The following is a 19,956-nucleotide window of genomic DNA, read 5'->3' as shown; positions in this document are numbered from 1 at the left end:
TATCTCTGAGTTCAATGAGCATCCTCTCATCCCATTTAGACATTGTCGTATCATGGGTGAAGTGCATCCAGTTGACCTTTTACAGCAGACATCTCTCCATATCATGCTTCGCTTGTAGAAAGGATAATGCTGCTTGATAGATTCTCTCGTTCTCCTCCACCTTTCTTTCATTGTCTTCTAACTTCTGTAGGGTGTGGCACACTTCATCATCGTTTTCTGGAGTGCCTGTACCTTTGTGACATTGAAGTCATACTGAAACAACACCAAGTCCATACGGATGTTCTTGATCTAGTCCTGTAGAAGCTATTTTGGATGGAAGAGAAGGAGCAAGGAGAGCAGATTGAATTCATTCTTGTATAAAAGCAGTTGCTTTATTGATTAAATATTATAAGCCTTGATAGAATTTGAAAGCTAGAAAAATGATGATTACATATATCAAAGAGAACAAACAGAAAAGTTACTTTTTATCTAGAACATGGACTGGTCTGCGGTGGATTAATCATGGAGATCCAGTCCACAAAACTGGATCGATCTATATAGACCAGTCCTGTTTTGACTGGTTTTGAACTGATTTGTAAGATCAAGTGCAGTTTATGGCAATGCCAACCAGTCCATGCGTGCGGATAAAATAATTGCTTGTCTGGTGTTCTCTTTGATGTCTGTAACTTTGACATTCTAGCCTTCAGATTTCATATTTTCACAATGGCTTACAATATGTTTTAGAAGATAAAGCAGCTGCTTTTAAAATATACAAACGACTTCAATCAAAGGGACTCTTCGGATTTAATCTCTGTCAATTAGTGTCGTCTCTGCAAATTGTTGATGGGAGGATTAGTATGGAAGAGTGGCAGATTATGGGCTTGGTGTCATATACATGACTCTCAACATCACAAACGTATAGATGATCTAGAAATGATGATGAAGGCGCCACACTGGGAGAAGTCAGAGGAGAATGAGAGAAAGTTGGAGAAAGAATGAGAGAAACCATCAAGTGACGTTCTTAGCTCTGCTGTGAAGTCAATTGAATGCGTCATTCTGTAACACAACACCTGAATGGGATGCGAGGATGGTCATTGGACTTATAGGTATGGAAGTTAAATTTCTAAGTAAAGTTACATATTTCCTGTAATTGATACATAATTGTCTTCTTGATAATTATCTGTTGCCCCATTCACGTTAAACTATTGTCTCTGGTTTATATACTAGTTCCTGACACAAATTTTAACTATTTGGAAGAAAAGTCAGTGGTGAATAAGAAGATAGTGCAGTCTTGGTGCTTTGTGTCTGTCTGATGTGTCATTTCAGTTCTATCAACGCTATTGCTTACACTAGATTTCCTTCAGTTGATGTCATTATGTAGTCAAATGTTAATGCTGTGGACAATGTTATATTTGATAACTTTAAAAATCTAATTGGTTATATTTGCGCTTGAATACATTCGGGATCTTTCTTAGCTCTATTGTACCGTCACTTGTTAATTATTCATGTCGTTGGGACTATAATTATTTCTTTTATGGATTGGTGTTGGAATATATCTCAATTTCACTGCGACGACGGGGGAGTGGTAGAGAAATGTCCCGTTAGATATCCCTATCGGGGATGTTTATGGAAGTATCTCGTGAAAGCACGTCGATGATGAAATTCCAAGAGCCATGATCTAATTTCTTGGTTTGAAATTAGAATCACGAAAGTACCCTTTTTTCTTCGAGAACATATCAGGCTCTTGTAGGCTTTTTGCTCCATATGCCCAGGACCACTAAAACCCAAAAAGAATCCGGAACAACTTCTTTGTCAGCGTTGAAGTCCTTGACAGAATGAGCAAGGCAACCTACCCTAACCAGGTACTTTTCTGATTAAGCTTCATTCAAATGAGAGATGTAGTTTGCGACGGCGCCGGTTCTCCTCACGATCATTAAACCAAAAAAAGAAGAAAAATTACAGTGGTACATCAACATTTTCCTAGGAAAGGCTTATCAACAGCAAAATTTTGGAAGCTATTTATTGAAATATTGTCGTACATTACTTAACAAGTATGTCCTGGATACTCTTTATATTCATGTGGTATTTATTTACTTACCACAATTTCTTTCAATTCCCTTTAGAATTTGGTAATTTTGGCTAGTAATAAGCATTTGACATGTAAAGCTTAAGTTATAGGTGGAGGATGCCACATGATTATGGGTGTATTTAAGACAAGTCGTTAAGTGATGTAGGACATTATTTCAATAAAATGAACCTAGACATCAAAAAAGAGTAGTTGGTGTATGGCGAGACTTTGGTTGCTCGTGGTCGTGTCTAAGGACAGGATCAGGCCGTGCGAAATATGAAGTCCGGGATAATTTGGAGGGCAAGATCTATGCCGGAGTGTGGTATTACAGTCGATTGTAAATTAGCTTTTTTTTTTTGGACAAAAAGAGTTATATTATTTATATTATAAAGCAGAAACAGCATACCCCACAGTTGGGGCATCATAACATAACCCAGGGCCCAAAGTTCAGGAGGAGGAAGCCCGCCAGTTTGGAGGAAGGTCTTCAGTCTCTGTTGTCGTGCGGCCCAATCCGCCACCGCATTGGCATATCGTGGGCAGAAAGTCAAGCCCACTAGTGGCAGTTGCTGAAGAGACTTGCATTCCATCAGAGCTGCACGTGCCTGCCGTTCACTTCGTCCGCACTCTTTAAGAGTTCACAGGACTTCTGTTTCAGACTCCACTAAAGCCTCCCCAGTTGTTTATGTTTTAAGTACTTCAAAAGCTTCGAGCACTCCTGGTTTCAGCTGAAGAACCATTTCTGCCCGGACAGGCTTCGTGAATCCATCAATGAGGCTACTGGAGGAGTCCTGGATGACATAAGACACTACTCCTTCCATCGATCCCTTGCACAATGACCCATCAACATTAAGCTTAAAGGAACCGGCTTTCGGAGCTTGCTAGGTATGCCCGAAATCTGCAGTTCTTTTTTTTTCTTCTAGAAAATGTATAAGTCCCCATTTTTGGTAGCTAGCTTGCTGAAATCATACAAAGATCTACCACTTTGCAGGCATCCGGTTTAGTACCAGAAAAATAAAGTTGTTGCTCTCTTTCCATACTTGCCAAAGGAGGTTTCTGATCGTTTCCAAAGACGAGAGGTTCGTGTTTTTTCTTATAAATTGTACCGGCCACTCATCCATTCGTTTAACCTCTTATGCGTCTACTCGTAGGTTGATTTCCGAGTGGTTCCATACCCTTGCAGTCCAAGGATAGAGGAGATGAGTGTGTATGACCATTTCCACCTTATCTCGGCAAAATGCCTCGTGTGGTATAGGTATTAAATTGAATTCAGATCAGAAAAATGATGAGCCTCATGTGTATTTCATGTGTAACCAGTTAAAAACTGGTGGCTCAAATTTAGTTAATAGATGTACTAAATGCACTAAATAATTTCCACCAAGGCCTTCGCCACATATATAATCTTCTTTTTTTCCCCACCTACTAAATGACAAAGTCCCTCTTGATGTTCAGGCAATTTGTTCAGCAAAATGTGACAACTTTGGGTGCACTACTTTTTGGACTAGAAGAGCTCTGCGTTGCTGACTGATCTTTGGTGCACTTTACAAATCCTAAAGTCTTATCTTTCTGCGGTTGATGCATCTGACTTTTGCAGCAATTTTTACCACTTTGGCATACGATAGGTGCTAAGCATCAGCTATAGCCAATAAACTAAACGAAAATCAAACAAAAAGATATGAAAAAAAAAAAAACCAGTGGGGCATTTTGGGACCCTTTCCTTGCACTCTACCATGCACAGCGAGCCCGTACGTGAAGTCAGTGAGGACTTGCGTGCCATCACTCTATTTGGGCGTGACTGGCGCAAGCCCTCAAAACTGTCTTAGGCAAGCTCCTGCGCATTGACATCGAGCAAAACCCCATGAGATTTAGGAACTTTTTTTCATACAATTATCTTCAAGAAAAAGTGTATATTCATTCTTATTTAATGCTATGATGTAATTTTCAGAGTATGGCATCAGACACCAAGTTTCTACACTTGGGGATGCATACAGTTACAGCATTCTATTATTGGAGATGTTCATTGAAAGAGACCCACTAAAAGAGGCCTTTGGGTATTGTCTTAACCTTCATAGCTTTGTCCAAATGGCTCTTCTTGATTGAGTGATGGACATTGTAGACTCAAGGCTTTGGAGTGAAGCCGGTGATCGACAGCAGGGGATGAGGATCAAAGATTGCATAATCTCCATTTTGAAGTTGGAGTCGCATGCTCGATAGAATCACCACTGGATCGAATGGACATGACTGAGGCGATTAGGAAATTATACTCGATCAAGGCAAGTTATGAAATCAAAGAGGACAGGTATGTAGCTAAGTTAATTTTCTTGTTGCACCTTGGAATTTTTTCACTAGCAGAGAAAATCATGTAAAGGCAATGCTAGCAAATTCACATGAATGTCTCCTAACTAGGCTGCCTACCCATACCCTTTATGTATATTTTAATAATTACACCCATACTTATATTTAAAATTGTAGAAAGTGGATCAATGGAGTTGGAGTCTACCTATTTCCATTAAGTAACCACGTAAAAATTGATGAATTTGCTTATTTGCATGATTCTCTTGATATCTAATGCCGTTGTTTACCAAAGCATCGATGCATTGCTTAATTACTTGAATTATCTGATTAATTCATTTTATGCACTTTAACCCAGGTTACCATTTCAATTATATGAATAAATGATGGATTAATAATTTTGAGAGGTTTTCAAGTTGGTCGAGACTGAATATCAAACTATACAGATCCTTTAGCTTGTGATATTAAATCCTAGAGTGTAATAGATGTGTGGAGAAACTAGCAAATCTGGATTCCATAAAATTGACAAAAATAAATTTGGAACCAAAAATCCTATTCGATAGACTATATGTGATAGGTGTCGGACTCCAATAAACCTACATTATTTTTATTTTTTAAAAGGCACTCAACTTTACAAATGCTTAGACATAAATTATAAATAGAGCAGACTCGTTAAACTCAGCCAGACCTATTTATTATATAATGTCTCTATATTCAGTCGAACCCTCAAAAACAATACCGAGCCTCAAAATCCATACCCAACTATGTAACCAACTTAAATATGTTCATAAGAATATGTGTTGGTCAAGTTAAATTTATTATCAAATTAAAAATGAAAAATTACAAAAATTATCAATATGATGGAAAAAAAAATGAAAAAACCAATATGAACTCTATCAAATAGACAAGCTAAAAATTGAAAAACAAATTTCATCTTGTTTGCAAGTATGCAACAACTCTAACGTTTAGGAGTGAGCTGTCATCTTCCGCGAATCAAACCTTTCGTCGAGCCGTAGCCATGGCTGGGCCATTGCCCTCGCGCCTCCCCACGGTCCTCTCTCTGCAAGCTTGACCCGAATGATTACGGGGCTATGTCAATCAAATCCCAAAGAGGACGAAGAGGGGGCAGCTCACGTGTTGAGCGCGATGTCACTATCAATTGGAAAAAAAATGCTTGATCGAATTTGAGCGATGTTACCAACGGAATTCTGCTGTGGCCATGTTGCTGACACCGGCGGCCACCGTGTGTGACCCCTACCTCCTATGCAGGCGACGAAGTCTCAATGGACAGGCCAGATATGGAGGAGGCATCATCAGATCTAGAGACGACTTGTGACCTCAGCAGTGTCGGCAATTTAATTGTAGATGACGAGAGGAGCTCCATGCGAGGTTTTGAGACCTGCCAAAGGCATGAACTTCACGTTCAGTCGAGCTCTGCACCCATAAAGGAGAGAGGGAGAGTGACAGCTGCGAAAGCAGGAACGACAAAACGACATTGAAGCGACTATTCAGCAGATATAGCAGACAGATGCCTTGAAATCCTTCTAATAGAACTGGTTCATAGTCTTGAAGTCCCTGGATGCCTCATGGTATCTTTCTGTGCTAAGATGAATTGCAATACGTTGGTAAATTTGGTTGTAGCCTTCAAGTCGCTTCATGTCTGGAAGTTGTCTTGTTCTTATATTTACTACAAGGTAAATAGATTGCAAGGTGTTAAAATAATGTGGGATCTTAGTTTGCCATGTTTTTAGAAAAATTTTCATCATCATGAATGGCTCTCAGTGTTCATTTTTTTGGTCTGCTTATACCCATGCACTTCTGTTGTGCCTTGACTTTGAACTCTTTTCAACCAATAATTTTGTTGCTTGGATATCTCTTTTATCTTGGAGTTCAGGCAGATATTGGCCTTGCAATGGTATTCAAGGGATGGTAGTTGCAAAGAGTTTTCAAACATTATAATGGGTAGTCTGCCTGAATTTCTAAAGCGGAATTCAGCATCCTCATGACAGACTTTATTGTTTGATTGAATTTTTTCTGGAAAGTGGTGTCAACTAATGGTAATGAGTTATAGTGGAGCTTCAGTACATTAGTTACTTGGAGAGTTCTCTCTCTGGAAAGTTGTCTACTTTTTTACTAGATGGTACTGTGCATATTTACTTGACTCAGATACGTAGTCCAGATTCCTCAAACAAGTACTTCACAATACTAAAACTTCACCTGCAAATTTGGAAAATATTCAGATTTGGAAAATAGAATTGGGCAGTGGCAAATCTTTTTTGACTTGCTAATTAGTTGATTATTTGATTTCACATTGTCAACTTTAATTGTGGGTTACGATTTTGAATCTGGGTGCGTTTGGTTGATTAATCCTTAGAAAGTGTAGAGATGGTTGACAGACCTCAATTTATCTGGTGGGGAACATTTGTATATGCAAATATTCAGAAATTTATTCAGTGTCAGCTACACTTAAAGTTGCAGCTCTTATCTTTAACGTTGTTGCTGCATGCAGGTACTCGTTCTCTCTCTCTAGCATGGGTGTGCGTGCGCCCACGTGTGGGTGCCCTACCCATTTCTGCTTCTCTTTGCTCACTCTACTTCTCAACCTTTCTCTTTGCTTGCAGCTTCTATGGGTTAATCTTATCATTTCGAACACCCCTGGTGCAGTAGCACTGGCTACCGAGACTCCAACTGACCACCTTATGCATAGGCCTCCGGTTGGTAGGAGGTAAGAGTTCCTGGATGTTATTATTGGGTGCAACATATGTGAAAAATTTTGGTCACAAGCTTCGAGATCCTGTTTTTTTTTCTTGTCAACTCAAATCCTCGGTTTCTTTAGATGTGTATTGGGATTTCTTCACTTGCCGAAACCTGTCGTTTATCCTTACCCTTCGAGCATGCACTGGTAGGGTGATTTTCTCAATTGCAGAGAACCTCTCATCACAAGTATCATGTGGAAGAATTTATTGATACAGGCATAGCCACTAACACTTTATACGAAAGGGTTTTTGCTGGCTTCTTGCTCCTAACAGTGGAGTTTTGGGTCTTTAGCCTGCCTATCAAATGAGTGTCCTGCCCGTTCTCAATTTCCGTGGTATAGCTTTTACTGAAATTGGAGTATGGTAAGAACGGTCATGCTCACAAAGTGAAGGATACCCTCATCTTTGTCTTTTGCCAAGTAAGTTTGGTTCCTTACAGTCAAACAAGACTGCGATAATATTGGGTGGGTCTTACCCTCCACGTAAGCTTAGGGTAAGACCATTCAGCGATCAACACGTGGCTCCACATAGGCGACAGCGTCAGAGGTTTAAAATTTGGGCGCGCCGCTCTTGGGGCCCACCACTCTGACGCTCTCTCTCCTCTACGACCTCTATGACCTGTCGACTCCTCTCTCTCTCTCTCTCTCTCTCTTTCCCCGTTCTCCACGTTCTCCGTTTCGTTTTGCGGGAGAACAAAAGTCGCAGGTGCTTCTCTCCGAATGCTCTTCCCCCTCCTCTACTCTCTCTCCTCCGCTGGTTGCTGCGGCGTCGATGCCCGACGCCCTTTCCACCTCCACCGCGCCTCTCTGCTCTCCTCCGCTGGTTGCCCGCGACGCGGACGCGGATGCCTCTGCTCTCTCTCCTCCGCTAGTTGCACTGCGATGTCAATGCCGACGCCCTTTCCACCTCCGCTGATGCCTCTGCTCTCCTTCGCTGGTTGCCCACAACATCGACGCCGATGCCTCTGCTCTCTCCTCCGCTGGTTGCCTGCGATGCCGATGCCAACACCCTTTCCACCTCCACCGACGCCTCTGCTCTCTCTCCTCTGCTGGTTGCCCGCGATGCGGACGCCGACGCTCTCTCTCCTCCGCTGGTTGCCCGTGACACTAACGCCGACACCCTTTCCCCCTCCGCCGACGCCTCTACTCTCTCTCCTCCGCTGGTTGCCCGCGACGCCGACGCCCTTCTGCCGGTTGCCTCCATCGCCCCCGACTCCGACTCCGACGCCGATGCCAACGCAGCCTCCGCCTCCGCCCTTGAACCCGATTCTGACGCCGACGCCTCTTCGCCTCTGCCTCCGCCGCCCCCGACGCCGACGCCCCTCCGCCGGTTGCCTCCGTCGCCCCCGACTCCGACGCCCCTCAAGCCGGTTGCCTCCGTTGCCCCCGACTCCGACGCCGACGCCCCTCCACCTCCGCCCTCAGGCCCCTTCCCTTCCTCTCCCCCGTCGCCAATTCCATCGCGTCTCGCTGTTCTAGGTGAGCGCCGCTTCTGATTCCTTTCCCCACTCGCTTGCTCGCGATCGACCGGCCTGAAAGTGAATGTGCTTTTTCGGGAGATTCGAACTGTCTATCGAGTGAACGTACCTCTAGGTGTCAGCGGAGGTTGGTGCTGCTCGGTGCGCAATGTTTGACGAGCGGCGGCGGCTTTAGGTTCGAGACTATGCCGCGATATGCATTTTGTTTTTTGAAAATTTAGTGTGGACTTAGGAATGCTTGTGAAATTTGAATACGTGACGGCAGCTGTAATGTATGATGGCTTGTGCCGACTTGATTGGGCTTGAATGACGGTTTCGATATTAAGCCTATGTTAGCATCGGGCAGTGATTGAAATCGTACATGAGCTTGTCTATTGTAGTTGCTGCCAAAATGTTCGCGTGAGATTGTGAGGAACCTATCTGTTGTTCACGCTTGCTTGATGTTTAAGGCATTTAATTGATGGTTTCGCTCACGAGATGGCGATGAGAAGTGTCGCATGGCGAGTGTTAAGTCATCTGTCCCTTTGCCTTCGGTCTTTTATTTAGTGGTGATTAAACAATGATGAACTTGGAGAAGATGAAAGATGTTCAGGGAATCAGTCAGCTGTTTCTGATGTGCACATGCATGTGCGGACGTGAGTGTTTCCATGTGTTTTGGGCAAGCAGTCAGCAGCTTCTTGCTTTTTTTTTTTTTTTTTTTTTTTATGGTTTTGGGCAAATATTCTGGAGAGAGAAGTGGTTTTTGATAGGGTGCGGGAGTACATACTGTTACTTTAGTATTGTTTCAGATATGGAGCTTTAACTTAATCCTAGAAAGTTGCTCGAATGGAAAATTTGATATTCCTCAATGCTTAGAATATGCCACTGCTTATCTTTGACTCTACTTGAGTGGGGACCTGAATGATGAGTCCAGGTGGGCTTCAGGAGTTTAGATAAAAAGTGGTATTGGCATTCAAAATGAAAATGGCACTTTTAGGATTGTAGTCTTGCACTCGTGTAGCTACCTCGATCTAACTATTAGCTTTGATTGGGTGATTTTTCTTGTATTTCTTATAAATTGATTTGATTTATCTACTTGCTTATATATTCAGGATCCTTAAAGTTTCACTGAAGAAGCTGTGCCATCGTTTTGATGAAGAGATACTTGAAAGTGCTAGGCAACCTTGGTCTACCTAGGAATTTTGTAGAGTTTTGCTCATACAAGGCAATGAATGCGGCAACAAAAGCTCCTGATTCCTCTTCGCCTGATGTAGCATGAGTAATAGGTAGAGATGGTTGGTGACAAAGCTGGAGGCATTTGTTCATCTAGTTTTATTAAGTGACTGTTTTTCACGTGGAATTTAGTACCAATGTCTCTCATTATTAGCCCATGCATATTAGTAGTAGGATTATGTCATTTTACTCATAAACGATAATGATTGGGATATTTTATTCCCTTAGAATATATAGTTAATTAAGATACTTAACTCTATCATTGATGGGAAGGTGAATATGTGAAATCAAACTCCATTGCAGCTTATATTCATTCATAATCTGTTTTTGTTCCGTGGTTTCTATAGCTAGTTTTGTCATGCAAATATATGTCAAAACTAAAAGAACACGGTTGATCAAGAAACTTGCAAAAATATAGGAAGATCATGGTCTTGTAGTAGAAGTTACTGATTTGATGCAAGAAATTGGGGTTAACTAGAAGTCGACTTCTATTGTTAACGTTCTTGTGATTAGTTTTTCCTTGTCCAGCATTCCTATTTTGCTGGTTCGTTTGTGCTTAGATCGCCAGGATTATGTCTGTGCACAGCACATATCCTTTTCAGGAAGATCAGCCCCAGAATGTTTGATGCAATTCCTTCCAAAGAGAAAAAAAAGTGTAAAGAAGGTGGAAGCATTGTGGAAGAAGCTCCAGCTGATATTTTGTCACTTGTCGAGTTGATAAGCTTTCCTGGCAATTGCCTCCGGTGCTGAAACAAATATGGTAGTGAAGTGCCCCTTATTAATACCCCATGTCTTAGGTAAACAAACAGAAACATATAAATCTGTGGTGATTATTCTCCACACAAAACTGTTGCTGGCACTCTTACTGAAACTCTGGCTGCCACCTCTCGGTGGGGGAATGAAATAAGTAGCAAAGATGTTGAGCAAATGTGTAGAGATGAATCACTCAATAAGCACGCTGCACTCTTGCAATATCTTGAGAAGAAACTTGCTCTTGTAAGTTATGAGATTGAACAAACTTATGCTATAAAATTCTGCTCCATTTCCTTAATTATTTATCACATTTTCCATTTATTTTTTCCTCTTCTTTCCAGGCTAAAGGGAAGGTCAAAAGGGCTGAAAGCTCTAGCAAAAGTGCAGGAGAATCTTAGACCAGCAGACCTTCCAGTTGATCTGGAAACCATAAGTGATGAGGAGAGATCTTTACTACGTAAGATTGGTCTGAGTATGAAGCCCTTCCTGCTTATCGGTAAGAATAGCAGACCTTCCACTTGATGCCTGAATTTGGATGATTTCTGTCCGAATTCAGCAATTATATCTCTGCCATCAAAGAACTATACTCGTGTCTCATCCGTGCCCAATGGGAAATCTGAATACTAAGAAGCATGCGGTAGATGTAATGATTTTCATAGGTGTTCAAGAGCGTATGAGAATTACTAAATCAAATTTTTATTCTTTCTGTGGGTAGGTCAAACTCTTTCGGGTGCAAGGCATTCATGTTTTTGCAGGGCTTGTGATTATTATGCCCTTGACAATAGTCTATCGAGCTTCTCTGTGAGTAGTAGATAGTGGATGCCCAGGTTGGACTTTTATCTTGCATATGCAATTTAGATGACTCTGAGTTTGCAAGATCAAGGAGTACCCGGAAGCCTGCAAGAAGGATGGCAAAAATTTTTATGGCGACAAAGTTAGTTCGTAGGTGTTCCCTGGCTTCGGCGTAGATAAATTTGAAGTAATCTTTTTGATACATGTCGATCTGATATCATTTTCTTGACTTTCGGTTAGGTAATGTTTCTGAAGTGTCGTTACCTCTGGCCTCCATTGGCATTAGCTAGCACATGCTGGCAAGTTGTTATGTATCTTTGGTGGCTGAATGACTCCATATGCTCAGTTAGACCTAGCATTGAGTAAATTTTATATTTTTGCCATCTTTCTTCTAACGCATTTGTAGTTCTTGAAAATTGACTTGCAGGAGAAGTCATCTACGATGGAGTTAAAGCCTCACAATATAAAATTCAAGATAAGACTTGATAAAGGGACATCATTGCCACCCCCCGAGTTTGGAAAGGGTAAAACTGTGGAGGTCAGCAGTGATGAAAAAGTTTATGAGGGTTCTTGGTTTTCTGCAATTGTCATCAACTATATAGGAAATGACAAGTATCTGGTCGAATACCTAACCTTGAAAACAGATGACGAAACTTAACCTTTGAGGGAAGAAAAATATTCACGGTATATCAGGCCCTACCCTCCTCATCTTCCAGCCAGGCGTTTCAAGCCTCAGTATGTTGGTACAATTACGGATGGTGGGTCGGTGTAATTTCCAAAGTTCTAAAAGGCTCTCAGTATGTTGTCCACTTCAGCACATCCAATGAAGAACTAATTTTCAATGAGTCTAATCTGAGGCTTCACCAGGACTGGAATGACGGCAAGTGGGTCATTGCTTCCCGGGTAAGAACTACGGTAGCTTCTAATTTTGTGATGAATTGTTTTGGTGGAGTTCTGTCATTTAGGTTCATGCTTTTGTTTCATTCCTGGCCGAACTTCCCCCATGCCTTGTTGTGATTTTGATTGGTTGCATGGAGAATGCTATACATAAGGAGTTCTTGATGGTGTCAAATTTGTGATTTTGAAAGTTTAGAGGAACACTTAATCAGTCAAACCATATTTCAATTACTTTGATGCAAATTGGTGCCAGTCAATGATGTCTGATGAACTAGAGATTATTTCACATGGCAGTTATACTATGTTTTACCGATCTGAGTTTATAACTCTTTGAATTCAAATACCATATTCCTTTATTTAATTGTAACACTTAATCGGTTGACTTGCTTCTCTAGGACAATCATGTAGCTAATGGGTTCTTGAAAAGAGACTCGTTGCAAATGCAGTGCCATCCCATGTTATCGGTTAATTTTCTTGCTTTCCCTATGTTGAAGTGATCAAATATTTTTTTTTTGCTGGAAGAGTGAACTATGAAGCTTATATGTATGGACTCCGGGTCATGCAGTAGAAAGTCACACCTGTCAATAAGCATCATGCTCGATAAATGCTTTATCATAATGTTATCCACAGAAACTCTAGCTTTCTTCTTGTGCATACAATAAATTATGGTGTATTTGTTTGGTGGATATGAGAAATTATTTAACATCTAAACCTCCATGATCCTATGCAATCAAGCCTTCTTAATGAGTCTTTAGAGGATAAAAATCTCTCAGAAAATTCCCAATTCAGGTACCATCTCTGAATTGTTGTGGGTAATTGGCTGTGCATCTTGAAATATCACAATAATGTGCTATAGAATTGGTTGACCATGCCTTCGATATTTGAACGTAGGCTGCTTCTAAAACAATTGGTCAGGTTGGAAGTTATCTAGTGACCTGCTTCTTGGAGTACTTTAAATATGAATTCGAGAATGAGAAAAACATGCTAGAAGGTGCACCTGTTGAGAAGGCAGCAGAAGTTCTTACACAGAGAATCATTAAACTTGTACTTGCAGAACTTTGTCATTTTTCTTCTTTTCGGATCATCATTCAGATGTGACTCGATCTATTTTCTGCAGAATATTATCTTCATTCCAAAGCATTACTCAAGGATTACCTCAAAAGGACTTGCAGAGCTGTCATGCCTCAGCATTCAGGCCTGATTGTGTTGAACATTTTTTTTTTTTAATATTCTATATCAATGTCAATCTTTATGAATTGTTGCCTAGACCTCTCATTTAACCTGAGCAGCCTCCCTGCCTTCAATTCCTGATTGGGGTATGGTTGCTGGACTAGGATACAAGTTCCAAATTAGTGGAAAAGAGTTTTTGGTGCATTGAAAGCCAAAGGCTTGTCATGAATTGGTGGAGATCCATGCTTACTCTATACTCAAAACATAGAGAAATTTAATGAATTTATTAGTTGCTTTTTACTAGATAAGCACTAAGTTATCCCTGCTGACATGTTTACAGGGGCTCCATTTCCGAGCAATTTCAAAGATGTTGTCAAAACCATTTTCAAGTGCTTGTTCCGTGTCTACGCCCATATCTACCATTCACATTTTCAGAAAATCGTGAACTTGAAGGAAGAAGTTCATCTAAATACTTGCTTCAAACATTTCGTTCTCTTCACATGGGTAAGTAAGCATAGCTACTAAGCTTTGCAGATATGACTTACCCAATGATTCTATCATACTTTTTAGATTGGCTTTGATATGTTCTTAGTCTTATTAAGTTTGGGTCAAGGAAATACTTTCAATTACTATATTAATGAGTCACAAGCAGTAGTTTAGTTAGGTTATTAGCTTTACAACGAGAGTCTAGTACAAAAAAGACTTGTGATGGCAAGTATTGATTGTCTTTAATTTGATGTAGGAATTTCGGTTGATTAACAAAGAGGAGCTTGCGCCGCTTAATGAACTCGTTCAATTGTGGTGGTGGGGGGGGCGTGTTTGTTTATCCTTTGTTTTTCTTGTTTCCCTTTTCCCCCTTCTTTTGGATAACTAGATTGAGATTTTTGGCGAACTTTTTTTCGTCGTTTGTGAATGAGATATCTTGATTCAGTTCATCGCCTTATCTTTAGTGTGTTTATATATGTTGATTTGGTGTAAATTCTGTACATCAAACAAGAAAACTCTTGGTCTCCCAATGTCATTTAGTGCAATTTTAGAGCATGCAATGAATCTTGTGATCCTTCTGTAGAAAGAAGTTCGTCCATTCAAGACGTTTGAGGGACTTGCAAGAGAAGCCCTTGCTTGTTTGTTGATAGAAAATGCTTGAAACAACATGTCAGTTTGCAATTCTCTGCAGCATAATAAGAATTGATTTCTACAGATTTGGTACTCCTGTACTTTGAAAATTTTCCATCTGAATCATCTCTCAAAACTTGTAACGTTCGGTAACATAATCACAAGTTGGCATTGAATACGAAAAGTATTTGCTGACCGCAATCTCGTTCTAAGACCAGAATTCCCCGGGATTTGATGCTAGTGGTCATTGAGACTGTAGCAAAGACAAAAAACTGTTAGTCTCGTAAGAAACTACTCCGGCTATTCAAGTCATTTCTCGCGCCCTATAGATCTATGCTTGAAAGTATGCATCGCATTTGCCTGTTTCATGCCGACTTCATATATATATAACCTGAAACCTGATGTTGTTGATAAGCATGGTACAGGAACTATGAGTGAAATAACAGCCTTGCATTCGAATATGGGATGTAACTAAACCGGATTTTGACAACCCAAAGTGAAAAATTACAAATAAAGATACAGAAGGGAGATCTTTCATTGTGTAATTTGAAGTATTACAAGGTCTTCTGTGCCACACAATCGAATTCACTATAATTTAACTTCATGAGATTTCTCCAATCCCCTAAATAGAAAAGTCTCCTATCATTTTGTTTCTTTTTTTGCCACCATGGGCTCATAATCTTTCTTTCAATGGTATTCTGTAAATTTTCTTCTGAATAAATTATTCACCAGAATCCCTTGAGCGCCTTAAATTCAGTAGCTCAGTGACGCTAATGTAATACCAGCCAGCCTGAGCACTAGGCCAAGGAACTTTCTGATTTAGCCGTGGCATCTTTGGCTGACGAGATTTCTTGAACCTTGACAGCATGCGTTCATCTCTCTTATGCACCCAAAATTGCATCACGGAGAAAGGAGACACTTCACCTTTTAGCCTTACTTCCTTCATCTCCATTTTAAATCCAACATATCATGCATCAATTAAGGGTTCTGCATGGAAGCAGTAAATTGCTTACCGCAACAGAACCTGATACTAAGCCACCTCCAGGATCATTTTCCAACAAAACCCAGCATTTAATAGGAGATGCTTTAAAGTGACCAAGGCTGCGAGTACGGGCAAACAAGTAACCAATTAGAATGATAATCTTAGTATCAAGGAAAGAAATAATTGGCATGGGATACCAAGAGGGTACCAGCCATGGACTTTGCAGACTCAAAGCATAACAAGAATGTGGCTAAACGCTTTATGAATGCTGTAGCCTTCTGCATGTCAAGTGAGTGCCTATCATTGCACAGCATCATCTTTAGAGCTTCAGCTAGCACCTCACCCTGATCTCTGCTTGAGACATCAGATATCAATGAGTAACCATACAAAGGGAGAAAGACACTATTGCCAATCTGGTTTGTTCATTATAACAAAGTCAATAATTCTTGCATGACTTTTTCTGTCATTGCCAAACATCTAGGACTGCGGTTATAAAGAAAATCATGTGAACAAAAGTGCATGAGCAGATGAGTCCAGAAAACCAGCTTGACAGCAAGGATATGATCTCTGCTTCAGACATCAGATATTAATTACAATTAAAAGTGTTGTGGTCATGAGAAATAGATCACTATTTCATCTCCGAACAAAGTCATCTGCATTTAGAGCTATGGTTTATAATAAAATCTGGTAACTAAAAGTGCATGAGCACATGACCTCAAAAAACAAACTTGACAGCAAGGTACTGAGCACCCAACATAGAAGTGCTAACCTTCCAGGCCTCTATTCAAGTATGAGGTTGTATAGCTGAACAAAAAAATCTTGCAAATCAACGTTCAAAGCATCGAGATTGTTCCTCATTACTTTAAAAGCAATGATGCAACAGCAAAGTCTTTCCGAGAGTACGCATTTTCCTGAACTGTCTGATTTTCCACAAGAACATGCAAGCTTTTTAAGGTAATTCATGAGATCTCCAATATAATCCAAGTCAATCAGGTGAGAAAATTTTCCTAGACCATGGTCTAAGGAGTGGGTGAGCCTTAGTCACATGAGTTGTACCAGTATCTCCATTAGGTCTGTAAAACAAACAGAAATAATGAAGTGATCACAGTATCCCGTTAGATACCATTCACAAAGACAATTTCTAACTCAACTTTATGCACATATTTTAGGTTGATTATAGAGAAAGATTAAATCAACACAGCAAATGGACAGCATCACTTATAATTAAGAACCACACCTTAAATTGGTCCTATGAATTTTTTCAAGTCAATCTGAAGACCTGACCAATATTGAAACCCCAGTTTCAGTGTCTAATAAAACATTTGCTTTGACACGGTACTACGCACCAAGACCAATATGCCCTACCATGTTCAAATATTTCACTATAGTGTCAAAACCATACAAAATGACACATGAAATCACCTGGACACAATTGACTGCATAGTATGCTTCAGAATACGAAAATATATCTCAAATACGGCAGAAAGTGTCTCTGACTGCATCCTTCGGCGCTCCATAATATCTGGATCGAAGCTAGCTGCTTTATAATCAGCAGCAACCTGTTTACACCACCAAGCACCTCAATTTTATGATATGAAATTAAAAAATCAGAGAAAGTAGGCAGTTGTTGCATAAGAATCCCTACCTCTTCCCTCACTATCACAATATTAGTAGTCAACTATGAGAAGAATGTGAAATCGACTTAACAAGAGAACGTTGCAGGAAGAAATGCTGATTTTCTAATTTAGTACACCTATGCCTTTTTCTATAAGGGCCCTCGGAAGTGGAGATCCTCAAGTAACAGAACCGTAGTAATATTGCAACAGCAAGCACAGCTGCAGTTTTCGATTTTACCAGTGTGAATTAGGTGTTAAGGAAGACGAGGGCAATCTTAACTCCTATTTCCACCAAAGAACAATTCATCTTCTTGTCGTGGAATATGCCTTGAGTTTTGCTCAACTGCAGGTAAATAAAATCTGGAATAGTGGGCTGAACAAGAAGGTGAAGTATGTACAAGGATCAGTTTCTACTGATCCTCAACATGGCAATACTTATTAAGCATGGCTGTAATTGAGTTCACTTGGGGTAATACCCGTAAGCAATTTTGTAACATCCAGTACAGTAAGACAAAGTAAAACATCAATCAAGGCTTATTTACAAGTGACTTGGCAATGATGAGCTTCCTAGGTGAAGGCTTGGTTTGAAGCACGGCGCTTTCATGATTCTGATCTGGAAGTACAAAGACCATGATAAGACCGGATAACCTGAAATAGCAGATAGCATTCTTTATTAAAATGTGTTTAACTAATTGAACACAGTGCTTCATATTTGATGAGGAGATAGATTCACAACCTTATTCTGGTCAAGATCCCAGCATTTAACTTGTTTGTCATCACCAGCAGAGACATATAAGTATGCTTACTACTCACTGCAAGGCCTGTAATTTGAATAAGGTATAGAGTTGGAGCTGTCAGAATCTGAAAAGTAGCTAGCCAAAACAAGTTCAAACTGCTAATCATTTATTATGTCAAGCACTCACCCTAATCTGTTCAATATGTCCTGTCAGCGTTAGCTTCAGCCTTCCGCTTGCTAGATCCCATATCTAGGAAAAGAATATCAATATAGAATGCTTAAATGGGCAGATTTCACAAAAAAGGGAAGTTGATGAAGAAAGCATATGGTCAACCAGAATGCATGCAAAGAAGAGAAAAAGAGTCAACTTAAGACCCCTCTGGTTGGGGGCATTTAAAATTCATCTCTACAATGTCAACGCTCATCTATTTCAAAACTTTTAATAGCAATTTCCATCTCAAATTGTACTTTATACAATTAAATCACAGAGATCATGCAATTCGAAATAACATTAGAATTAAGGATACAACTTCAAAAAAGTTTTAGAACAAAATGCTGCCATAGAAAAGAGTGATCAACTTTCTGGCGACTCAATGATTCTAACAATCATCTTGTTCAACTAACCAAAAGAACTAGAAAGTGAGCATCTATGATTAGCAAATTTTACCAACAAAAGAAGACCAGGAATCATCAAAAAGCACAATTGTAAAAGCTTAATACCTTAATTGTCCGATCTGCAGAGCCAGTGCAGAATCATTGATTGCTAGGATCAAATGCAATAGATCTCACCCATCCCAAATGCCCACTTATGACCTTGCACATACAAAAAGGAGAAAACAAAAACACATAACAATCCAAAAAAGCGAGCAAATAACTGCAGATACGATAACATGGACAAGACACAGCTGTATGATAAATTCAAATGTATAATTATCACATGACACCATAACTATTACTGAAACAAAACAAGAACTTTCTTCTAGCTGCCAGAAAAATTAGGCCACAATTCTCACCCTGTAGTTCTTCCATGGAGGATGCCACACAGGACGTGGCCACCTGCTTGGAATTCTTTCCATAATGGCTGAGGTAGACAAATTCCAAAAACAGAGTGAGAGCATGAGGCCAAACCAGATTAAGTACCTTAGAGCAGAACTTAAGATGACTCGGTGATCCTTGAATGCATGAGTCGAATTATGAGAATCCATGAAACAGCTTTTTAGAAACCATTAAGAAATGTTCTGATGTTACTTCAGTGGACTGTGCAAATAGATGCATGTCAACGTATTAAAAAAGTAATAGTAATATAAAAGTCCTATTTTGACCAAAAATATAGGATACATAGCCTATCATTGCCAATAGCATACATTACTCAAGAAACTCAGAAATGGGGATTCCGCCCTATAGCCATAAGAGATAATCACGTGAAAACAGGAGCGACTCTGGCATCCCCTTAACATGTAGCAAGAGCACGGTCCTCAATCAAGCAATATAGGTCAAGACAAATAATTGATGAATATGTCGTTGTGTAATAAAACACTTGCAGCTTTCTTATATGGTGTTATAGTTAAGATGGTTTTCAAACTTATCAATTGATGAAGTTGCATAAAGAGGTGTGATCTGTAATAGCCAAGACAAATAATTTGTTCATACCGCAATAGGAACAACGTTGATGTAGTAGTCAACCAAGGTCGTTGCCATCGACCTGCAATGTAGTGGGCAAAAATTTATCAGTAATCCACGTTTTGCATAAGCATGTTCTAGTAAAGAAAGAACCTTCGGACATACGGGAGTCGCCAATGGGGTGCCTATCAGTGGGGCTTGGGAAGGCTACGGCAGGAGACGACGGCGTTGGCGGCCTCCATGTTCAGGAGCGGGGGGCGCTTCGCAGAGGAAAGAGAGAGGGAGAGAGCGAGCAGAGTGACCTTCGTTCGCGGAGAGGGAGGCCAAAACGCGAGCAGGGGTTCGTTGGCGTCGGGGTTGCCGGCAAGGGCACTCCACAGAGGAAAGAGGACAGAGCAGAGTAGAGGTTGTGAGAGGGAGGTGAAGGGGCGTCGGTGACGGTGTCGGAGTCGGGGGTGACGGCGGAGGCAGAAGAGTCGAGGGCAACCAGCGG

General features: G+C 40.5%; 1 protein-coding gene and 3 long non-coding RNA genes across 4 annotated transcripts; 3 read left to right on the top strand and 1 right to left on the bottom strand.

Moving 5' to 3' along the window:
• Window positions 1-2,789: 2,789 nt before the first annotated feature.
• On the top strand, window positions 2,790-3,281 carry LOC120293263. Its single transcript, XR_005551011.1, has 3 exons — window positions 2,790-2,929; window positions 3,036-3,123; window positions 3,196-3,281. It is a non-coding gene; the product is annotated as an uncharacterized LOC120293263 (long non-coding RNA).
• A 4,769-nt stretch (window positions 3,282-8,050) lies between these two features.
• LOC120293806 (serine-aspartate repeat-containing protein I-like) lies at window positions 8,051-9,745 on the top strand. The gene is made up of 2 exons (XM_039313563.1): window positions 8,051-8,409; window positions 9,661-9,745. Exons 1-2 carry the CDS (start codon window positions 8,051-8,053, stop codon window positions 9,743-9,745), a joined length of 444 nt encoding a protein of 147 aa, XP_039169497.1.
• Window positions 9,746-10,899: 1,154 nt separating this feature from the next.
• On the top strand, window positions 10,900-14,187 carry LOC108954121. The gene is made up of 4 exons (XR_005551164.1): window positions 10,900-11,030; window positions 11,754-12,229; window positions 13,341-13,897; window positions 14,136-14,187. It is a non-coding gene; the product is annotated as an uncharacterized LOC108954121 (long non-coding RNA).
• A 3,839-nt stretch (window positions 14,188-18,026) lies between these two features.
• On the bottom strand, window positions 18,027-18,960 carry LOC120293142. The gene is made up of 3 exons (XR_005550834.1): window positions 18,857-18,960; window positions 18,564-18,656; window positions 18,027-18,093 (listed from the first exon to the last, which is right to left on the bottom strand). It is a non-coding gene; the product is annotated as an uncharacterized LOC120293142 (long non-coding RNA).
• Window positions 18,961-19,956: the final 996 nt, after the last annotated feature.

Source organism: Eucalyptus grandis, chromosome 5 (assembly GCF_016545825.1).
Source record: "Eucalyptus grandis isolate ANBG69807.140 chromosome 5, ASM1654582v1, whole genome shotgun sequence".
Taxonomy (NCBI): domain Eukaryota; kingdom Viridiplantae; phylum Streptophyta; class Magnoliopsida; order Myrtales; family Myrtaceae; genus Eucalyptus; species Eucalyptus grandis.
The sequence above is the reverse complement of the archived record's forward strand: the minus strand, read 5'-3'. Positions and strand labels throughout refer to the sequence as shown.

Excerpts from the sequence above, each read along its gene's own strand:
- LOC120293806 (XM_039313563.1), top strand. The coding sequence starts at position 8,051 with ATGCCTCTGCTCTCTCCTCCGCTGGTTGCCTGCGATGCCGATGCCAAC. Across the intron at positions 8,410-9,660 it reads CCGCCGCCCCCGACGCCGAC|GATCCTTAAAGTTTCACTGA; the intron begins GCCCCTCCGCCG and ends TTATATATTCAG.